General features: G+C 42.5%; 1 protein-coding gene across 26 annotated transcripts in view; it reads right to left on the reverse strand.

The window, feature by feature from the left end:
- The window catches only part of Lap (phosphatidylinositol-binding clathrin assembly protein lap), a 38589-nt gene that overhangs the window by 14232 nt on the left and 1758 nt on the right, over window positions 1-22599 (reverse strand). For 8 of the 26 annotated variants that reach the window (XR_013082975.1, XM_076795834.1, XM_076795833.1 and 5 more), the window contains exons 2-14: window positions 11650-11792; window positions 8825-8900; window positions 8229-8243; window positions 7286-7388; window positions 6997-7205; window positions 6796-6902; window positions 6657-6698; window positions 6436-6530; window positions 4171-4339; window positions 3757-3885; window positions 3370-3493; window positions 3023-3109; window positions 740-1465 (exon numbers count right to left, since the gene is read on the reverse strand). Coding sequence is in view for 25 of the 26 variants with exons in the window: in XM_076795834.1 (XP_076651949.1) it covers window positions 740-1465; window positions 3023-3109; window positions 3370-3493; window positions 3757-3885; window positions 4171-4339; window positions 6436-6530; window positions 6657-6698; window positions 6796-6902; window positions 6997-7205; window positions 7286-7388; window positions 8229-8243; window positions 8825-8900; window positions 11650-11792 (2025 nt within the window). In the remaining variant the exon portion in view is untranslated. The remainder of the gene's footprint in view (window positions 1-739; window positions 1466-3022; window positions 3110-3369; window positions 3494-3756; window positions 3886-4170; window positions 4340-6435; window positions 6531-6656; window positions 6699-6795; window positions 6903-6996; window positions 7206-7285; window positions 7389-8228; window positions 8244-8824; window positions 8901-11649; window positions 11793-22599) is intronic. The other 18 variants (XM_076795841.1, XM_076795849.1, XM_076795847.1 and 15 more) reach the window with 10 other exon arrangements.

Genomic DNA, 22599 nt, shown 5'->3' on the forward strand with positions numbered 1-22599 from the left:
ATGTTGCCTTTCTTATCATTTTTGCAGCTTCCTTATTTGTAAATTTTTTACATCCAGCGCCAATATATAAGTAAATAGCGTACTATCATACAGCGGGTACCATCGGTAAGCTATCTCGTTGGGTATGAAATTATCATAATCACGATACTCCTATTTCCCTAACTACAGAATGAAAGAATGAAGCTGCAAAAATTATGAGAAATGCAACATCATTTTTTAAGAGAACGGTTGAGATGCGACCCATGGTTTCTTTCACAAAGTTGACCGTTATGACCAGTAGAACAGGATTAAACAAAAAAAAAATTGTTTTTTGACCTTGATTTTCAAGGTCAGGGTCAATTTTGCGGGGAGTTTTTTATGTCAATTTCCACCAAATCGTAGGTGTAGAATCACGCTATGGTGGCCGTGACATATAATTTTTTGACACAGTGTAGAGTAACCGAAAACAGTGAAATGAGTCTAAAATAAATTTTGACCACGAAAAATGGGTTTCCAGGCCACTTGTGCATCGAGAACTAGGAAAAGTGTCGAACAGAGTACGGTAGCCGGTGATCCGCGCGAGGCATCATCGATTCTCCTCGGGCATGCAGAGAACAGAGAGCTTAGAGATAAAGAAAGAAAGAGGGAAAGAAAGAAAGAGAAAGAGAGACAGACAGACAGACAGACAGACAGACAGAAAGAAAGAGAGAGAGAGAAAGAGAGAGTGTGTGTGAGGAAACATCCATACATTTCCCGTCACCTGAGATCGGCTGTTTTGCCGGGGAACCGTATCCAGCCGGGACTTGACTAGAGATACCGTAGCCGATCATCGGTCCACCAGGCATAACAGGCTGCCCGGTGGCTGGCATATTAGCGGCCATATCGAACATGCCGAAACCCTGTTGCAGAGGTTGCTGTGCTTGTTGCGCGGTCGGGATTTGTTGAGCGGCAGGTGCCGATCGCGACGGAGATCCGCCCAGTGCCATGCGAATGCTATCGTTTAGATCGTCGAAAGCGCTCTTGCTGGGTGCGCTGGAGCCTAAGCTCGGTGTGCCGGGTTTCCCGGGAGCAACGGAACCCGCCGTAGGCGGAGTGTTGCTACCGGTTGTCGCGGGTGGTGGCGGTCTCAAAGGCGGGGTTGCGGTCGACTTGCCGGTCGCGAGGTTCGCCGAGGACGCTGTTTCCGCGGCAGGTTCCCCGGCGACCCCGTCCCCGTGCTTGGACACCGCCGAGTCGCCTCCAAAGAGATCCGCTTGTCCGCCGGCACCGAACAGATCTCCGGTCTGCGACGGTTGTTGACCGTCGCCGCCAATCGCACCGCTCCCGTCTGCTCCACCAGCAGCGTGATGCTGTTGTTGTTGTTGCTGCTGCTGCTGATCGAACAGACCGAAAGCAGGAGCGTTCGACTGCGGTGGTTGACCACCGAGGGAGGGGAAATCGGACATGAATGGGTTCGGTACGGATCCGGACGTTCCTGGAGCACCAGCTTGCGCAAAAATCAAGGTGTGCATTGATTAGCTTCGGCATTCACGCCTTGGGTTAATTTTGCATCTTTTGAGAGTGATTAGAAGAATGATATTCGATTTCCTCGATGAGACCATTAAAGTGTTATTGCGTGCACGCTCTTCATTTGGGATGATGGTTGGGATGATGACGATGACGATGATGATGAAGATGATGATCGTGGTGATGGTGGTGGTGGTGATGTTGATGATAAGATGATGTGTGGATGATCACGTGGGTAAGAAACATCGTTGTTCTTCGGGCTAACGCGCTGCAACATTATTCGCATTTAGTACAAGATCGAACGACTCTGGTCTTTAGATTCGACTCTCTTTGCGTAGATTTCTATGGAGAGAACACTGACTGGACTGACGTTTTAGGTCGAGACAGCGTCCTCTCCTTGCCAGAACACTCGGTTAGAACATCGATACTTCTTCCTACGCTGACATAGGTGTCCCGAGATTGCTTGAGATTCGCTAGTCCCCATACTACAAAGCACATTTACGTTTACGATTCGACAGTTAACCCTTTGGTGACGACGATCAATTGTCAGTTTGCTTCTACAATGTTTTCTCGATACATGTCAACAACACGGGTCTGCCCAGCGACAAATATCGTCCAGGAGATACTATTACTCTTTCATCCACGTGAACGTCGTACCCGACCCGTACTATGTTTACACTCCTCGGCGTCCGTAGCCTCTGGATCTTCGAGGCCCCTCTGCGACTCTTATCGACCAAGTATTTGCGACATGTATCGAGAAATGACTGTATATGGTCGGCGTTATAGATGTTACAATATTCTCTTGATGATTTAGACTTTTTTAAAAATATTTTTCTTAAATATCTCCAAATTCTAGAATGCGAACGATAACGCATGAAAACACGTCGCGTCTAATAATCTGACCTTCTGTAATCAATTTTAACCAGTTAACTGTGTTTGACGAGTATACTCGTCATGAAGAAACGGCAATATTTTGTGTCATGACGAGTATACTCGTCAAAACAGCTATAATTCAAACAGCGGTTAATTTTTGCGACGCAACTCAGGTACACATTTTTCAAAGAGGTCGCAACAGCTAACTGGTTAAAATATTCCATGGGGTCAGTACGGTGTACCGATATCGAGTCCGAGGGGTTAAATCGCTATCGAGCACGTAAACTATGGGAGCGTGTTGTCCTTGTGTGTTGCTGAACAGGAATGTCCCGGAGGCATTCCCGTCGAAAATCTTAAACGAGGATTAACTTGCACAGGCATCGTCACCTATGAAACTAGGCAATTTAGTAAGATGCAATGATACGTGAAAAAAAAAATAGTTAAGCGATAAAAAACTGTTTGCAGTATAGAGAACGGGGGGTATGTATATGTACAATGTGAACGAGGACAGAGACAGAGAGAGAGAGAACGAGAGAGAGAGAGAGAGAGAGGCGGGAGAGAGAGATAGATAGAAAGATAGAGAGAAACGGTGCAGAATAAAACCATGTTATAACTGAGATAGAAAGAAGGAGTGAGATATAGATACGATGGATTTGATACTTACCAGACTGAGAGTCTTGATTACCGAATACGGAAGAGAAGCTATTATCTGTAACAAAGTTATTATTTGCCGGTGGTACTGCCGCGAAACCTACAAATCAAAAATAAAAAAGCAAATGAGACAAACGCAAAATAATCGAGCGATAGGATACAGTGACTCGTACATTTGTTCGTGGCAAGTTTCCCGTATTTAAATAAACTACGAAAATTAATCTAAATCGATCTCGATATGCTCGATGGTATGAACAAATGCGCGACTCACTAATATACAAACGAACAAACAAACGATTTAAACAAACAAACGAACAAACAAACAAAAAGAAAGAAACCAAAAAACAAACTTGTATTTACCGTTACCATTAGTCATCCACATGTTGTTCTGTGGCTGCGCTGTTTGGGCCGGTGCAGTCTGAGGTGCACCAAACATGTCCGCGAAAGGATTTCCAGCTAACTGGAGCAGATCGTCCGATGCTTTCTGTGGCTCAAACCAATAAAATCAATTTCTGAACATTTGAACGTGTGAACGTTCGAAAGTTCAACACGTTCATCTAGAATCTAGAACAAGCATGGACAGCGAGCGTTCCTTCATCAGGGGACTAGGCGTATCCTCCTAGGGTAACGCCCACCCGAGTGGGCGTGGCTTATTCGCTCCCGACTCGGCCGAAGCCGAAGCGGTAATCTCTGCTCATGCTTGATCCAGAAGACGGCCATCCGAGAAGAGGGTCTAAATCGCGCTACCTGAGATTCGTTGGTCGCTCCTGCTGTCGGTGCGCCAAACAAATCCACGATCGGTTGATCGGCATTGTTTGTCGGTGAACTGAGGAATGGGTTTGTGCTGGGTCCGCCCGACGGAGATTGCACCTTTGCCTGAAATTCAAAGACACCGTGAGACGCGTTCAGATACGTGTTCTACCACGGAGTAGGCGGGTTTTCTCTCAACAACAGACTGAATGTGCAGAATTCACTGTATTGGTACCGATAGCTTTCTTATTCTTTTGCGAGTACGTTTGGAAACTAAGCGAGACCGCCGCTTATGTGAAAAATTTGTTCAACACATTCAATAATCGTTAACATCGGAGGGTAGGTAGCTGCACCCTGACTCCGCCCTAAAACCACCAGCTACTCCGCGAAACTAATGGCGGACGTTGGTACCTTGTACTGGTTCATCGCGGCCTCTTCTTCGGCGAGGGCCTGCTGCCTGAGCGCTTCGTCGATGTGTCCATTTCCGGTGTGGTCGAGGCGGTTATTACTGGCTGCTGTTCCAAACGCAGTACTGGTGGAAGACAGGGCGGACACTCCCGACTTTACATTCGTTCTATTGCTGCTTGGAGAATGATAGGGGCGGGGTTTGTCGGCGGGGTGTGGGGCGGGGGTGAGGGTGGGGGGGAGGGGCAATGGACGTGTCTCGATGGAGAGCGTCGTGGATTCGCACCGGGATGGGAACAGAGAAGCCGTTTTCAACGTAGACGACGACGAGTGTGGCCGAGAAGGAGCGAAAAGGAACGTTGATCATTGAAAACAAAGGAGAAGACAAACAAAAAAACAAAGAAACGGTGTAATATGTATAAAGATACAACGATGTGTAAAAAAGTTTCAACTAGTCAGTGCTCCCATACGCGCACGCATTCTCACCAAGCGCACACGCACACACACACACACACACACACACACTCTCTCTCTCTTTTTCTCTCTTTTTATACATATCTCTTTACCATGTTTAGCTAGACTACTTTTCCTGTCTCTTGTTAACCCGTTAACCGTGCACGATAATTACAGCTACCTTCGCTTCGATTGATTTTCTATAATATCAGAGACTATCTTGCAGATAGGATATCATTCTAAAAGATAAAGTGAAAGGATTCACAGGCGAGTAGAACCGACGCGTAGACACGTTCTACTCCGGTTAACAGGTTAAACGGAAGCACACGCAAGCGGTTACTTTGAACTCGTTCCACCTAGTGACAATGTGTGTTACAACGAACGAATAAAACAACAGAAAAAAGACGCTCCTTCTTTTGTCTTTGCTACTGCCTACAGCATACTCTACTCTTATACAAACACACACGCACGGACACGCTCTCGCTGGCACGCGTACACTTATATACAGATTTAATTGTGTGCAACAAAGTATCGCCTAGCTTCTAGGTTTCCTGAATGGGAGAATTCGAGGAAAAGAGAGTTGTTGTGCAATATGTTCGAACGCTTTGTGGGCTCGTCGTTAGCGAAACGAATCAATCCCGTTGCTCGCCAACAGAATTTTCATCGCGAAGGTGAAGATTTTCAGAGAGAGAAGCTAGTTGTACTCGGAAGAAACGCGTTTTCTCGTAGAATTTCGATATCGAACCGGTACAGGACCGATGATACTGGCAATGAGTCGTTTTCTTTTTTCGCGACTCGGTGCACCTTGACAATGTGCTGTTTCCGAAATACTGTACAGAACTGAGAACCGAAGAGAAGGAGAACCTAGGACACGTGCGAGACGATCAACGAAAAAGGTACAGGAAACATAGTTTGCGCACGAAAAACTAAAAGGTACGGATTTGCAAAGCTAAGTGAAGATTCAGCGAAACTCATATCAATATATATGCATATATATATTACACATACGCGATCGTGTGTGCGTGCGTGTATACATGTACACATATATATGTACCATCGCTCAAAAGTTTCGGATCACTTGGATCGTTGGAACGAGAGAGAAAAAGAAATGTGCCATACATACAAGCGTCGTCGACTAAATGATCCACAACTTTTGAGCAGCAGTGTACACGGTACGCAGCTCAAACAAGAAAACTGGAAATGCTTCACCAATATCTAAAAAGTCAGAAAGCAAACACAATTCAGATAGAAACATATATAGAAAATATCGAGAAACTGCAACTATGTAGACCGCAACGTAAAAGACTAATCAACCAAAAATAAGAACTGAGAGGGGGCTGGGGGCGGGGCGGGGGTTGTGGTGGGGGAGTTGAAAAGAATCGTTCAAACGTAAAAGCGCATCTTTGCAAGCAATAAAAAAAAACAAATGACCACATTACCTTTCACCCTACAAACTGACAAAACATTTTGCGAGGAGAATAGAATATGATTATCGGTCGGATGATCAATAGGAGTTGTATTTTTGTGTTTGTAGAATTTGTAGAAACGGTAGAAAACGTGGGAGAAAGTCTGTTTGGGATTGTTCAATGCCTATTCTTTGTTTGATCGATGCGTCTGCGCTTTTTGATCTTTTCTTTTCTTTTCGTTCAATGAACAGATCTTGTTGGCTTTTCAACAACAATGATACCTCTGAGACTTTGACAAACGAGAATATACGTTCAGATATCGCAAAATATTCTTCAAAGTTAGTTTCTGTTTACTCATACTCTGAACGTTAACATAAACTCGAATCGTATAAGGAGATTCTGATCGACATACCTTGCGGATTGCGTGGGCGTGTTCGCCGCGGAGCCCTTCTTCCCTTCCAGGGAGGCAAGATGTTGCTCCAACGCGTCCAGTAAACTACTTGGGGCCTGACAAATGTCTAGTTTTAATATCTCGACGGCTAGAGAATATCGCTTCGATTATCAAAATAAATTTACTCTGATATCCTGAATCATCTTTCTGAAAATTAAGTAGTGTCCTTAATGTCTCATTACCTTTGTTAGATCAGGTATGTCTCCCTTATCGATTCCGACGTTCTGCAAACCAACAAAAATTAGTTTCACAACACGCGATCGTTCATCGATCCGGTTAGGATATAGTGTCGCGTGAAAAAGAAAGATGAATAGGTCTTACCTCGGCTACTTTCAAAAATTCACCGACCCGATCCATTCTTATAAGAAATTTCTTGTATAAGTCCAGAGCCTCGCGACATTGCTTCTTATTCATATCAAAATACTTTTCTGTAATGCCAAGATGCGACACGATCAGCGGATCCAACGTATTCCACCGAACGATCAAAAAGAAAAAGATAATAACTCGGAGAACACGTTTTACCTAATAGATTAATGATGCCGTCGTTGTAGCAGGCGAACAATCGGATCAGGTCCCGAAAAAGAAGCATGAAAGCCATGTTTATAACGCCGTTCGTCAGATCGTTCGCTGTGCAATCGAACTCCAAGAGCGCGTCCAGCTGCGACTGCAACACCGGCAGAGTCTTCAGCAATTTCTCAGCGTTCATTGTGCGCAGGGTGCCCACCTCCTTCCTGCAACGGAACGGCAAAATGTTAACACGTTTCGAACGGTGACACGGTATCCGTGCCCCGAGCAAGACGAGATTCCTTACCCCCTTTTCATTTTACAGAAATCGAACGCCACGGTCCTATAGGAGAGGGCCTTCTCGTTGAGGTACTTCGCGTATCGCCTGATAAATGGTGACATATCATAGCCTGACGAACAAGAGACACGTTCATTCATTAAATGTCAAAGCTACGGTGAAGGGAAACCTTTCCAAGACATTTACAACGAACGGTTGTTAATCGCGGGGTTGAATAACACAGATCGGCAATCACCCAAACGAAATAGTATTTCCCGAGCTGCTGGTGGGTCCGACGATCCTTTGAAAATTCAATCGTTTCTTTTCCAAGCTACTGCTCGTCCTCTAACGCGGTCATTGAGAATAACATTGGATAGGCTTCCGGTTAGCGTTTCCACGAAGGTGTACATTGATATTCATCGTTGGCCGGGAACCGGTCAATCGATTGGATAACTTTCACCGGATCATCAGCCCCAGTGACGGCGTTATTTGTTCCGCGTGTAGGGGGAGACCGAGAGGAATTAGTGCCGGTGCAAACACGTCCGAGTGCAACTGCAGCACAGGTGGAAGCGTGAGGGCGTTATTAAAACTATCGATCCTGACACGCTTTCAGTCTCTGAACACGGGTAGAGTGGCGTCACGCGACTACGATGAATAGAATCGTCTCGGTCTCCCCTGTGAAAAAGAAAGAAAGAACGCCGTCAATTTAATTAGAAACTCGGAGGCATCCCAAAAGCGCCGCTCGTACTTGGTAGGTACACCGCGGCTGTTTTTATACACCGGTAAAATTCCCAGCAAAGGGCAGACCAACGTTTTCCAATGGGAAATCAAGTACCAACACCCTTCCGTATACTTTCCCCGACCCCGCAGGGACACGCGCTTATTGTTAGGCTTATGGTTAGTATACGACTAAGGAGGGAGACAATTAAGTGCCTGCGAAAGGAGAGTAGTACGGCTAAATGGAAAAACTCACCGATGCGTGCTCCTGCTGTTGCCAAATACAGAGAGAAAATTAGTTCCAGGTTAGTAAATCATAGACAAAGGCCAGATAGAGATAGCTGCGGAATGCTAACGAGTTAGCCGGGAAGAGTTTATAGTCAAGTTTCTTATTTAAGGAGGGATTAAACAGAGACGTGCATTACTAAACAAAAATAAATAAATAAATAAATAAATTGATAAGATATAAATGCGAGATCCGTGGGAAAGGATTAGATCCCGCGGTTCGATGGTATTGACAGTTTGCGGTGACTGTGCTCGCGTGCGTGCATCAGCATTCAATGTAAGACACGTTTGCAAATCGTCGAAATTCCAAGTGGTTCAACGAAGGAGAGATAGGGGATCCGAATTCTCATGCTTCTCGGGGTGGTTCAATTATTGTTCGCATATTTTTCCCGGTGACAACACGGTTCGTTTAAAGAGACCACAAGACGGTGCGTGTCCCCTAGGATTTCGAGCAGCTTAACGAGGAAACTGCGCACCGGAATGATCGGACGTTTAATTGAACCACCCGACAGAGACCGGACCGACCGAACGGTCATCGGTCTGGTCCTTTAAACAAAGCCAAGTTACCTTGCACGCCGCTCTTATCGAGAAAATTACTGAGCTGAAACGTGCTGTTGCTGGATGCCAGGTACTGTGTAAACCTCTGCAACAGAAAGGTCAATGCACCGTTAATACGATATACGCGACCACCACTGTCGAATTGGCTGCGATAATCACTGCCCTCGAGTCTCGAGGTACTTGAAACGGAACGTTCACGTTCACGTTCACGTTCACGATCATGATCACGACTCGAATTCTTGGCAAATTAGTAAGGCTAAGGCGTGCGCGCACACGTAACACGCGGGTCCTGAACCCGCAAATCGTGCTCGAATCGGCGGTCATCGCGGGTGCTGGACTTCGATCCCGAGAGCACGTTCTCTCGCGCGAGCAAGGGCGACGACACTTCCCCTCTTCAACTCATTACTGAACCTGAAATGAGTTGGACGACCTCTGTACCAATGTAAATAATACCCCGGCTCGAGATTCGTTGCAATTCAGCAGCCGCGGACCGACGGAAACAAGTTCCACACAATGGTAAGTTGTTAACGGGCTCATCACGGGCTGGAAGAGCTCCCTCGAAACAGAGTAGCTAGACCTCTTTGCTACTCGGGTATCCCGAGCGCTCAAGTTCGGATACTCCGTAGACCTGAACAATAGCAACTATCCTCTTTCGCGATATTTCCTACAAACGGCATAACCGGATAAGACGGTGAAACATGCCCCCAAAGACAAATTGATCTTTCATCATACCCCATTCGATCAGGCCACCAATGACAATTCTTAAAAATGATTGTCATCCGTCAATGATCGTTTAACACTTTCACTGCCAAACTTGAAACCTCAAAAATTCCATAAAATCGAAGTAAATTATTTAATGATATACAGGGTTTGTAATTAGTCCCCACGATTTTTCATCCCCTTCGGATGGTCCGACAGAAAAATGTTTCTTACCAAAGTTAATCAGTACTTAACCGACAAGAAATTGCAATATTTTAAATTTAAAAAAAAACGATTTTCAACAAAAAATCAAGGTCGCTGTCATATTTTTTAATGGAACTGGGTATTTTTAACTTCATAATATTGTAGGCGACGTCGAAACGAATTCAACGACCTGCTATACGATGACTTTTAGATGACCTTGAAAGATAATATCGCCATGAATCAATTGCTAGAATATTTGAAATATTTCGACGGTACGCAATAGCAACGCCTCGCATTTAGAGGTAAACAAATGAACGTAAACATTGCTTCAGAACTTAACTCACAAAAAACCAAATTTATACGGAGCCACGTTGAAAACACAAATGTTAAACGTGTACATGTAATTAATTAATAATTAAATTAAATTTTCGAACCGCATCCCATTTTGTGTAACGCAAAATTCTGCTCTTCGTAACAAAGTCTTATGTGTAGCTTCCATTAGAGAAGTTCTTTTTACATTTCTACACGCTTGAATTATGCGTTTTTTAAGATTCTCCACATTATCCACAGGTCTTTCATACACAATCAATTGTAAATATCGCCAAAGATAAAAATCTCAATCGAATTGGACCTTATGTTCCGGTCCACTAATCCCCAAAAACTCTAGTTTTGGGCAGCCATCGTGTTGGAAATACATATCTTCTTTGATGTTTTCCGGGATCTCTTGCAACAATGTTGGAAGTTCATATCGCAAAAAATCTATGTATCGATGTGCTGTTAATATTCCATCGTAAAAATATGGTCCGATTAGGCAGCCGTTCATTTTTTTACCTCTAAATGCGAAATATTTCAAATATTCTGACAATTGATTCATGGCGATATTATCTTTCAAGGTCATCTGAAAGACATTGTATAGCACGTCGTTGAATTCGTTTCGACGTCGTCTACAATATTATGAAGTTAAAAATACCCAGTTCCATTAAAAAATATGACAGCGACCTTGATTTTTTCTTGAAAATCGATTTTTTTTAAATGTAAAATATCGCAATTTCTTGTCGGTTAAATACTGATTAACTTTGGTAAGAAACATTTGTCTGTCCGACCATCCGAAGGGGATGAAAAATCGTGGGGACTAATTCGCGCCGCACCCTGTATAAATTGAAAAAAATTAACTGTATGATATTGACTAGTCCTCCAACTCTCTTGCATTTTACAGATCCTAATCAAATTTGGAACAATTAATATATCAATGTAAAAATTCATTTTAAAACTTGGACCAATAATTCCGTCACCCACATATGGGTGACATGGCAGTCAACGTGTTAAACGAAGAAAGCTAGCAAGACTTGTACCTGTTAAGTTTCTCAAATTTTTTAAACTATGATTTTGCAGTAAAAAATTCGAGAAGAAATTCATAGTCGTGTGTGCTATTAGGTAGAATGTTCATGAATTGTTTTACATAATTTTCTGTTTCACAGAACGGAAGAGATACAGCATACATTCGTTAAAACCGTGTTCATCCTACAACTACCATTGTGGTAGGAGTGCCACACAGGGAATGGTATGTATGACGAAAGATCAATTTCACCCGTAGGGGCACATTTGACCACCTTATCCCCCTTTCCAGTGTCTTTTTTAAATTGTAATTGAAAGTTTCCGGGTTCTACGAGTTCCGAACGGGAGTTCTCGGATCCAGAGCGATCAGAGTACAAAAGGAGGATGGAGCCCGTCTAATGAAAAGCCAATTAAACGTAGCGGAGTAGTACCGTCGCCGTCGCCGTCGCATTTCTTTCTAATTAAATTCTTTTGCGTCTTTTGTCCTACATCGAAGGAAGTTCGTGTTCGTCCGGCTTCAAGAGGACCTCTCGCTCGACGGAGAAGCACTTCGTAGATTCCTGTTCTGCATCGCAGATCGGAGGAACAATCTTTACCTCATTGCCGTAGCAGAGCATATGGTGCACCGTGATTAGAGCCTTGAAAACCACCGTCCAATTTGTGTTTTGCGACCGTTCGATCAAAAGGTTCGCCAGCTGTGGTATCGACACGTTCGGTTCGTTCGTGCAGTGAAGTAAATCTGAAACGAGAGAAAGCATGTTTCCATTATTATTGCCGGCGGCACATTGTTCCCCATCAGGAATCGATAACAGTCAGAAATACATATAGTGATTAATCCGTCCATACAGACTCCCCGACACGCGCGTCGGACCAAGCGAATTGATCTCGTTGGAAAAGCCGATGAATAAAACCTGTTCACGACCGACATACAAAACAATTCAATCGTGCGCTTCTTACTCTGCTATTATTCCCGCTAGAAAATTACGCCACCGGATTACTCGCTGTCTCTACCGACCCCCCTATCCCCCTCTATCGAGAAAACATCCGCAGCCTCCCGGGATGAAGAAAATCGCAATAACCGCTAATTGAAAGAGCAAAGTGGCAACCGATTCTGTCCGTCCGGACAGTGAATCGCTCTCGAATCAAAACGAAGAATATAGCCATTTCGATCATAACTCGGAGACTTCTTTCACGAGGTTCCTATGCCCGGTACCATGACCAGATCCATTCAGTGTAATAAAACGAATTTCGATGCAAGATTGGATATGACAACGAGGAAGAGCTGTTCAACGAAGGGCTAAATATCGCCAAGTGGTTTCGCAATCGATCTCTAATAATATCCACGCCCGACGCGTACGTCTCGCGGTTCTGAACGCGTAGAACGATCATGAACCACGTGTCTCTACTGTTTACACGAGTACTCTCAGCGAATCTCATTCTCATTCTCGTTTCTCGTTTCCTGTGTGTGTGTATGTGTGTGTGTGTGTGTGTCGCCGGCGAGAGACATCCTCTCGATCTTGCACAATTCGTCGTCGCGCGCGGTTGTGCAACCTAAAAACAAAACAAAAGCCGATGGTGATTCCTCCGTATCCGTGAGGGGGAGGGATGCAACCGTTTATTTAAAGAGAAGAAAGTGCATCGCGTGCGTGCGTGCTGCAACCGCGATGTGCCAAAACACACCGGAGAGCGGCACGCTCGACCTTGTCGCGCTTCCTCTTCTAATAATGCGCCTCCTAAACGCGAACAGAGGCTGTCGATGTTCCAACTCATTCACCGCGGTCCGGCCCTATTCGCGACGTCCAACCGCAACACCTGGACTCCATCGTAGACCGGTTTTTCCAACGAAAAAGGAACCGAAGACCTGCACGCCTAATCCAGAAAATCAATATACATCCGCCCTGGTCGACGCACGGTGGGCTATTTGGCCCAAAAAACCGGGATAAGCTATCCTAGCGTTATTTGTAGATTCAAGGCCGTGATATGGTAGGTCGTTGGGTTTGTCTTAACGTCGGCTATAACATCCTGAGCTCAAAAATTGAACGTTAATGTTTAAGAGATAAAACTGTGCTTGATTTTTCGTTAAGAAAAATTGCTTTTCGGAATTTTATATACTGAAGTTTGTAAACGTCCAAATACTGATTAAGTTTTGTTGAAAACATTGTTCCGCTGGATTATCGGAAGTGGCTGAAACATTGTAACGAAGATTGGGAGTTTCCCAAACAGCTGACTCGCACGTGTATTTCGATGAAATTCGGTCGGACGCACGCCGACTGTTCTTTTCTCTTGTATTATGTTCTCTCACGGATTTGTTGGGTCTTTAACGCGCTAACTACCGACTCGACTAGCGGAACTTCTTGTTCTCCTTCTTCATGATTTCCAGTCAACGTATTAATCTGTTCTTCTTGACTTTTTAATAGCATTTTCATGCAATAAAGTGAAATTCTTGGTCAACAACATTCGAAGACTTCACTGCAATTTCATAGGGTTATCACAAAACCAATGGCGTTACGTTAAACGTATTGCGACCGTCGTATCCTAAAATTGATTTGCATCCGCGATGGTTTGGCAGGAACAGTGACCTTGTAAGGTTATCGTGCTAAGTACTGAAAGAAAAAGAGAGGAGAACGAGTGTGTTAGTAAAGCGGTAGCCGGAGAATAAAAAGAAAAGAAAAGAAAAGGATAAAAGGAATACCGGAGAAGTGGTGGGGGGTAACGACGGTGACCTTGAACCAGTAACGTTTTCCGGTTGTACTGTAGAACGGGAATTTTCCGCAGGAACTAATTTTCCAAGGCTGCAGCCGCGGCTCGCTAAATCGATCGAGTCTCGAGGCTGATTTGGTCCCCTTTGTTTTCATCGTCGGCGTTATAAATAAATAAACGATAACGACGACGGTAATTGACGACGTGTTTATAGCAGCGCGACGATAACATTGTAGAATAATATTCATCCAAGGAATAAATCGAAGGAGACTTACGGGGGCCTGGGAACGCGGTGTCCGTCGCGATCATCATCGTGAAGCGCAGCGTGCAAAACGATGCGGACGGAACATAATCGTTATCAGACTTATCTGGGAGCTGAAGGGGTGTGTACGCTGAGATGTTCCTCCAGAGTGCCAGCTCGGACGGGGGCGTCACCGATAACGTGTTTTGGTAAGACGATAATGCCACTAACGAGAACCAGATCATCGGAAATCGAACGAATCCCAACCTTTCCGCTGCCACCGCACGCTTCCGAGGCGGGAACATGTTTTAACCTGTCCGCGCGGAACCTATTGGTCCCTACTGGAATTACAGTGACTCCCACTAATATCCGGATGCTCTTGAAAATCGCATAACTTTGTCAATATTGGAGTATACCACTTGAATTTTCTTGAGAAGTTAAAACAATTGGATCGCTACATAACGTGAAAAAATATTTCATTAAAATTGCAATTGGTCGAAATTACAAAGAAAGTACTAATAGTTGTATTTTGCAACGTTTTTATGCGGCCTTGTATTAAAAATTTTTAAAGTACGTTTTGTATATCTGTATCAATTATACAGTGACTCCAACTAATATTGGCACACTTAAAAATCGCATAACATTGTCAATATTGGAGTATACCACTTGAATTTTCTTGAGAAGTTAAAACAATTGGATCGCTACATAACGTGAAAAAATGTTTCATTAAAATTGCAATTGGTCGAAATTACAAAGAAAGTACTAAAAGTTGTATTTTGCAACGTTTTTATGCGGCCTTGTATTAAAAATTTTTAAAGTACGTTTTGTATATCTGTATCAATTATACATATTCTGAGAATTTCATCCAAATCGGTCAACGTTGCAATGAGCTACAAATGTTGAATGATGAAAGCTTAAGAGTGAAAGTCGCAGAATTTTGGCCTTGTCAGGGAATTTTGCAGTTATGTGATCATTTTGAAACATCTGTAGCTCATTGCAACGTTGACCGATTTTTATGTAATTCTCAGAACATGTATGATTGATACAGATGTACAAATCGTATTTTCTAAATTTTCAATGTAAGTCCACATAAAAAAGTTGCAAAATACAACTTTTAGTTTTTTCTTTGCAATTTCGACCACTTGCAATTTTTGTAAAATTTTTTTTTCACTTCATGCAGCAACCAATTGTGCTAACTTCTTTTAAAAATCCAAGTCGTATGGTACAATATTAACAAAGATATACGATCAAGTAGTCCAGATTGAGGAATTAGCTGTTCACAGAGATTTTAGCATTGTTTCAAGACTTAAAGCCACAGCAAAGGAGGTCATTGGATTCGTCTTCACGTCAACTATAACATTATTAAGTAAAAAGTATATAGCGACAATTAAAATATCGAGGTGACATTAATTTTTTATTTTAAATTCAATTTTTTTTTAATTTTTTATATTGAACTTTATAGAAAAGTACTGATTAATTTTTGTTGGAAACATTTTCTTGTCAGAGTACCGGAAATGCCCGAAAAATTGTGATAACATGTGAATAATGAATGATACATATTTAGTGTATTATTGAAACAGATGGTGATATTTGAAATCTGTCTTGGCAGGTGTATTTCTCATAAAAAGACACAATTTTGTCATGTACACCATTTTCCTATCTGCAGTAGTTTCCTAGATATTCGTGGAAAATGTTTTTCACCCTCGACTTTCAGGTTTTAGCCTTAGTTGTTACCCGGTTTTGAAATAACAAAATAATCTTTAATTCCGGAGATATTGCGTTTTTTTATCTTAAATTGCGATTATTTGGCCATCTTATCTGAAAAGAATCATATGACAACCTTAAGAACCTCTTAACGCTCCGCGCACTTCCGGTCACAAAGGCGCTTTAAACAATAATAACTTTTGTACCGGGACCGAATGGGATGTGACTCTTGCACGGTTTTATAGAGACAAGTGTACTAAAGCTAATGCACTTTGATACAATGCGGAACTATATGGAACATAAAAGATATCGTTTACCAATGATAGAAAACTTTGATGATCTCCTTTAGTATACTAAGCATTGTTATTTCAATAAATTATAAATATTAGATGTTAATACACAAGATATATTCTCAATATGGACAAATACTATTCATTTGAAACAAAAATGGACACATAATATTAAATAGATTCTCCAGGATATCAATAAGAAATGAGGTAATTTTTTCCGTGGAAAATAGGATTCATAAAGTGTTGATTTTTACATGCTTGTTTTAATCACAATTTTTAATAAATCTCGTTAATTTCACCGTTTTCGAATGTCATGGACATTTAAGAAGCAACATACATTCGATAAACATCGATATGGGCAAATTGCTTTTTTATTTTTATTCCTCGATCTGGATTACGGTGCGTCGCGTCGCTAAAAACTTATCAGGCGCGAATTTAAAATTGAAAATATCGAATACGTACGCGTGTAGTGGCATACAACATGCAATTGAATCTAATGTAATTATAACTGTTCCAGTGATTTTTATCAAGGTTGCAATGCAACTTTGGAATAAATGCTTTGGGTCGTACGGCGAAAGGGTCCAGGGTTTTCGGTCTGGATCATCGGTCTCGAGAATTCTCGAGAATTTTTAATAAAATAAAAAAATATTGGGAAACTTTTACCAAACTTTTATAAAGTGAAATATTACGCTTTTCTTATGAAATGACTTCTTAAGAAGCATAATGCGTCTAATGTAGAATCAGACAATCTACTTCTTTTATTTTTGTAACAAAATCTGTAGCCGTAGAAAAATTTCTTTCATTTTGTGTGGATGTTGGCTTTATCGTATACAGAACATCCAAAAGTTGCTGAAGATTGGGTGTCCTTTTTCCAGTGGACTCAAAAATTTGGAACCGGAATTTATTTTCTTCTGCCGCTAAACTCTTGACACTAAATCCTTGAAGGTTATCTGCAATTTCTAATTCTAACTGTTTTTCCAGTGATAGTTCCTCATTCTGAGAATCTGAAAGTGTTTCACTATTTGCATAAAAATCATTGTTATATTTTCCAAAAAGTCTGCTTAGAATTTGTTTCGCCATTTTATACAGATCTGCCTTGGATGTTAAATAAAAAAAATGTATCTTCTGAATCTTTTTGCAGAGATTCTGGATTATGGAGATATTTCATAAGGGATACAACAATCTTGTCTCTTCTTTTAGACATTTTATTGGTTTTGGGAAGCAAGGTATTTATTTAGAAAGAATAAAACACAGATATGATTTTGTACGATATTTGATCGATGTTTCCTCTACTAAGGCTAGGCTTAGACTGACTGACTTCGGCAGCTCGTCTATACGTTTTTGAGAACGATAAACATCTGAATGGGACACGTCGGCGGACCAAAAGAAGCGCGGCTCTGTCTTTGATTCGATACCTAAAGATACCGCGAGATACAATGTAGCGAGATACATATACAACAGATCCTGGAACCGTATTATATATAATTTCTGTACATATATCTATACATTTCTTCTTTAATAACAACAAGAAACTCATTACTCAATTCAGTATCCAGTTTTTCGAAAGTTTTAAATAAGAATTTCAGAGAATTTAAGAATTTATATGTTATAAAATAAATGAGATCCATAAGAAGTTTCCTAAATTTAAATTTCTCGAGAAATATTGGAATTTTTCTCGAGAAATGAGAAATGATCAATTACAAAATTTCTCGGGAAATTCTCGAGAAGGAACACTAGGCTGAACCGTCGAAAGGAGGCGTGGTTCGTTGCCCGCCGAGTCGCTTATGCCCGCGGAGCCGAATTCTCTGCCCGCACGGGCGATAGCTCACCGGAACTGCTCAAGACTCTCTATCGAGTTTCGTCCAAGAAATAAGTATTGGGTTGTCCGGAAAGTTCATGCCGTTTTTCTGTAGGTGGCATAGGCTAGGTCTGAATATGTCAGAATGATTGAAACAAATGGTATGTGTACATAGTCTAAAAAGGTGATCTTTCAGGCATTTTTCGAAAAAAGTTTGATTAGGATACATTAATTTTTGTTAGTTTTATGCGCCCTTAACACTTTGACTGCCAAACTAGAAACCCCAAATATTCCATAAAATCAAAGTAAGTTATTTAATGAAATAAAAATTGAAAAAAATTAAATGTATGATATTGAGTAGTCCTCCAACTTTCTTGAATTTGACAGATCCTAATCAAATTAGGCACAATGAATATATTAACGTAAAAATTCATTTTAAAACCTGGACAAATAATTCCGTCAGCCACATATGGGTGACATGGCAGTCAACGTGTTAAATATGAAAGGAAACAGAGTGAATTATAGGCATTTTGTGCTTTTTTCTTCCAAAAGCTGTTGGAGCTTCGTTGGGATGTGCTACCCCATTCATCCTATTAACCCTTAGCACTCGAATCATTATTCAAAATATTTTTTACACCATTAAATTTGTTTGTATATAATAAATTACTAAACATTTCATTACTCTACGAGTAAATTGCACTATTTTCGTGTGTATAGTATGAAAAAATATATATAAAAGGGAAATATTCTAGGTCGGAAGAAATGTTTCGTTTTAGAGTTAAAATGGCTTCGAGTGCAAAGGGTTAACCAGTCATTACACCCTCAGATTTTCATCTCTTTAAGTCAATACAAAATTCCCACAATGACAAAAACTTTAACTCTTTGGTCAACATAAAAAATCATACTTAAAAGTTTTTCGCCGAAAAAAGCAAGTTGCGTGAAAGATGGAGAAAGATTATGGAACAAAATGGCACTTATAATAATTCAATAAATGTTTATCGAAATTTAACTGCGTTTGAGTTTCCCTTAAAAATCGGCACGAACTTTCCAGACAACCCAATAGCTTCTACTATAATCTAGTTAACTCTTTGGGGCACGGTGGGATTAGTAGTGTCCCACCTTTTTGATGTATTTTACAGCACGGTGGGACATTTCTAGTCCCACCTCGAAATCTTGCAATAGCTGCATGTGCATAGGTTTATATTTCGTCTTATTTACGTAAAGCCAAATAACAACAAATTTAACACTATGAACGCCAAACTAGAAACCCCAAAAATTCCATAAAATCAAAGTAAGTTATTTAATGAAATCAAAATTGCAAAAAATTAAATGTATGATACTGAGTAATCCTCCAACTTTCTTGCATGTTACAGATCCTAATCAAGTTCAGTACAATGAATATATCAACGTAAAAATTCATTTAAAAACCTGCACAAATAATTCCGTCAGCCACATGTGGGTGACGTGGCATTCAACGTGCTAAGTAACTATTACTATTTTGTTATGTTTTTACACGATGTTATACCTTTATTAACCCTTTGCACTCGGTGCTGTTTTCAATCTAAAACTAAATTTTTCTTCCGTCTTACAATATTTTCATTTTATTCATACGAAACTGATCCGATTTCTACATATAATATTGAAATGTTCAGTAATCTATTAAATACAAATTTTGTAATGTAACAAATATTTTGTAATATTTTTTCTAATTTCTTTGAAATAATGCAACAACAATTTCTAGTGGTGCTTCAGAGTCACCACTCGAGTGGAAAGGGTTAATAAAAATATACCAATTTTGTTTCATTTAAAACCCGACAAAATTCCTGTGCAACATGGGTCTATTTTTTATCTGAAATCCTCATCCGCCAAGAGTTAAACGAGTCGTGCGGCATCTGGCCTGTCAGTCGTTCGAAAAAATCGGCGTGCGACGGTTGTTCGAAAAATATGGAAATGCTCGGACCGCAACTACCGGTCGAGCCGAGCGATCGCGAGATTCGAAATGGAAAATGGAACAGACCGAAGGACAGTCGACGGCCGTTCCGAATCTCCGAGAGATAAAAGGCGTGAGAAGATCGGGTACATCGATCTGTTGGAAGACTGCTACGCGGCGTCTATTGTAAAAATGTCCGGCGTGATTCACCGGCGTGCAATACCCGCGACTCGCAATCACATATGCGATTCAATTGCACGGATCTTGGAACGGATAATTGTGGGTGCTTGCAGCGGCGATGGCGTTTACATATCGAGCTCGGCGGGGGTTACGTAAATGCCGGTCGATAATGAATGAATCGTCCAACGAGTCGTTGAACGAGTCGGAAAGGCTATCTGCCGATCGACGAGACGGGGGTCGAGGGTCGCGGAAAAACCGGCCAACAACTAAATATCGACAATCCCGTGCGAACAATATTTAACATTGAACCGTCGCGCGTCGGTGACCGTCGTCGGTACCGTTGCGCTCGATGTAAAGTTCAAAGTTGACCGGCGTTGAACAGGGAACGGGCGTGGAACGCGGAGAGCTGGACCACGCCGAATTTCACAGAGGATCCGGGTGCGTTTTCGAGACGATAGGCGAGGTCGTTCGTCGGCGTGACCTCCGAGAGAAAGAGCACGAGGAAACCGGAACGATCGCGAGGTCATCGTCTGAGAATCAAGTGTACGGTCGATCGATACGCGGACGGAATCTCTCGAACGAAACAGTATACGCCTAGGCAAGTATTTAGGTAGCGTTGCCAGTGGGCATGTGCGAAAGAGAGCGAAGCCGATGCGCGATGCCTGTTTTATTCCGCGCGATCGACGCGCGATCCTTGCGAGATCTCGCGACCCGACTTCCACACCGCGAGACTTTTACCCATTCGCAACGACGCGACGACGGGCCGTGCTTAAAAATTCTACGCTCCGGTGTCCGTGGCCTAAAAATAAACCTTAAAGCGGCTAGACCGACTCTAGCAGTTTGCCACAATCGGAAATAATTGCAGGATCTTTTCTGGCTCGTCGGTTGCCTCCGCGTTGCGTCACGCTTTTTATGCAACCCGTTAATGGGACTTTCCCATGGAGGAGACACCGCCTTCTAAGAGGAAAGAAAGAGAGAAAAGGTAGGAGTACATTCTCATTGGAGATGGCAGGGGTACCAGGAATTCTAGAACGCGGTATCGGTTATCGGTAACCTAATCGCGACGCAACCAACGAGAAACAAGAAGTCACGGTGATCCGGAGACGACACTTTGGCTCCGTCGAACCGGCAGATGGCGAGGCTCGATTCCCAGGAAGAACCAGAGTATGTGCATGCTTACATACAAACTTACAATCGCATACATTCGACTTGCAGGCCGATGCGAATACTGATAAGAGAATCGACCGTACCGGACAGATAACAGAGTGATATTCGTACGGAGAGCGAGGGGAGCATCCGAGGATGACGAAAGCATCATCGACGGGAATTCATTTCGCTATCTAAATTAGCAGACCGGAAGAAAGACCGCAAGTTCCGTTCCGCTGAAAAGGAAACGCGCTCTCGCCCGCCGAAACGATGAAACTCGCTACGCGCTGCGCTCGCGTTTACACACGTGTGAATATTCAACGAGAGAAATATTCCACGACTCGGAGAAACAAGAAAATTGTAAAATTCTAACGGCAGCTCTATTCAATTTCAAATTTAATCGGGGTGAAGATTGCGCCAATCTTCGAGCGCGCAAATGAACGATAGCGACGATACCGATGCAAGCGTTGAAATCGCGAATTCTCGATACCGAACCGCGACGGAATCGAAAAATAAACATGTTTTATCGCGTCGCCGCGTCCGGCGTTTGTATTTAATAATATTCGATGGATTCGGGCAGAGGCGGCGAAGCACGCGAACGTCGTCGATTCGTCATAATTTTCGTGCGCCACGGTTCAAACAGGGCAATTGGAAATAATTCGTGACGACTGAAAGGTGCAAAGACCTGACGTGTCGCGCTCTTCGACAGGGGTGGACTTTTTCAATTGGAACGGATACGGGTCACAGCACCTACGCCAAGTATCCTATAAACCTTGATGCAACCATGCCACGATAGAATCGATAATCGCAAAGAACTCGTGCGGTTTCCTGGTGTCTTCGGTTTAGATAAACCTTTTCTCCTATCGATAATTGTGATTCCCCGACGACGACGCGATACGTATCGAGAATGAAAGAGAAAGAGAGAGAAATCTCCATTGTTTCAATCGCGAGAATACGCCAATCGTTACGATGATGTATTTACAATCGTGCGAGAAGCGATTATTCTATCTCGAGATTGATTGTACACTGTTTACTAACAGTCGGAGAAAAAATGTTACTCGACAGCGTTCGAGACAATACGGGCCGAGACAATGCGTTCATAACAACGACGGACAAACCAACCGGAACGAATGTACGATAACCCTGATATGTGCCAGCCGACAATTTCGAAGCGATTTCGAAGCGATTTCGAATCCCGTGGCTACAGAGTACATAAACAGTTTTCCCCTTTCAAGGATACCCGCGGCGTTATGTCGCGATCGGCAACATTCGTAAACCGATTACATTAGACATTGTTAGCAGACGACTCGGCGGCGGCCACGACGGTAACGCCGGGGGTCTACTTTCGCGCGAGACATCTGTTATCGATAAGAATACTGGTCGCGCAAAAACTTTCACCGTTACTCAACTGGGAACGATACGATTCGATTCGAACCGAGCCGAGTCGAGTATCGACGAGCAGTAATTATTCGTGAATCTGATACCGATGATGCAACCGTACCGTGCAGATACGGTATACAACGTCGTTTAGCAACCTCTGTATAGTTGCTTGAACCT

The sequence above is a fragment of the Halictus rubicundus genome, chromosome 11, assembly GCF_050948215.1.
Source record: "Halictus rubicundus isolate RS-2024b chromosome 11, iyHalRubi1_principal, whole genome shotgun sequence".
NCBI lineage: Eukaryota > Metazoa > Arthropoda > Insecta > Hymenoptera > Halictidae > Halictus > Halictus rubicundus.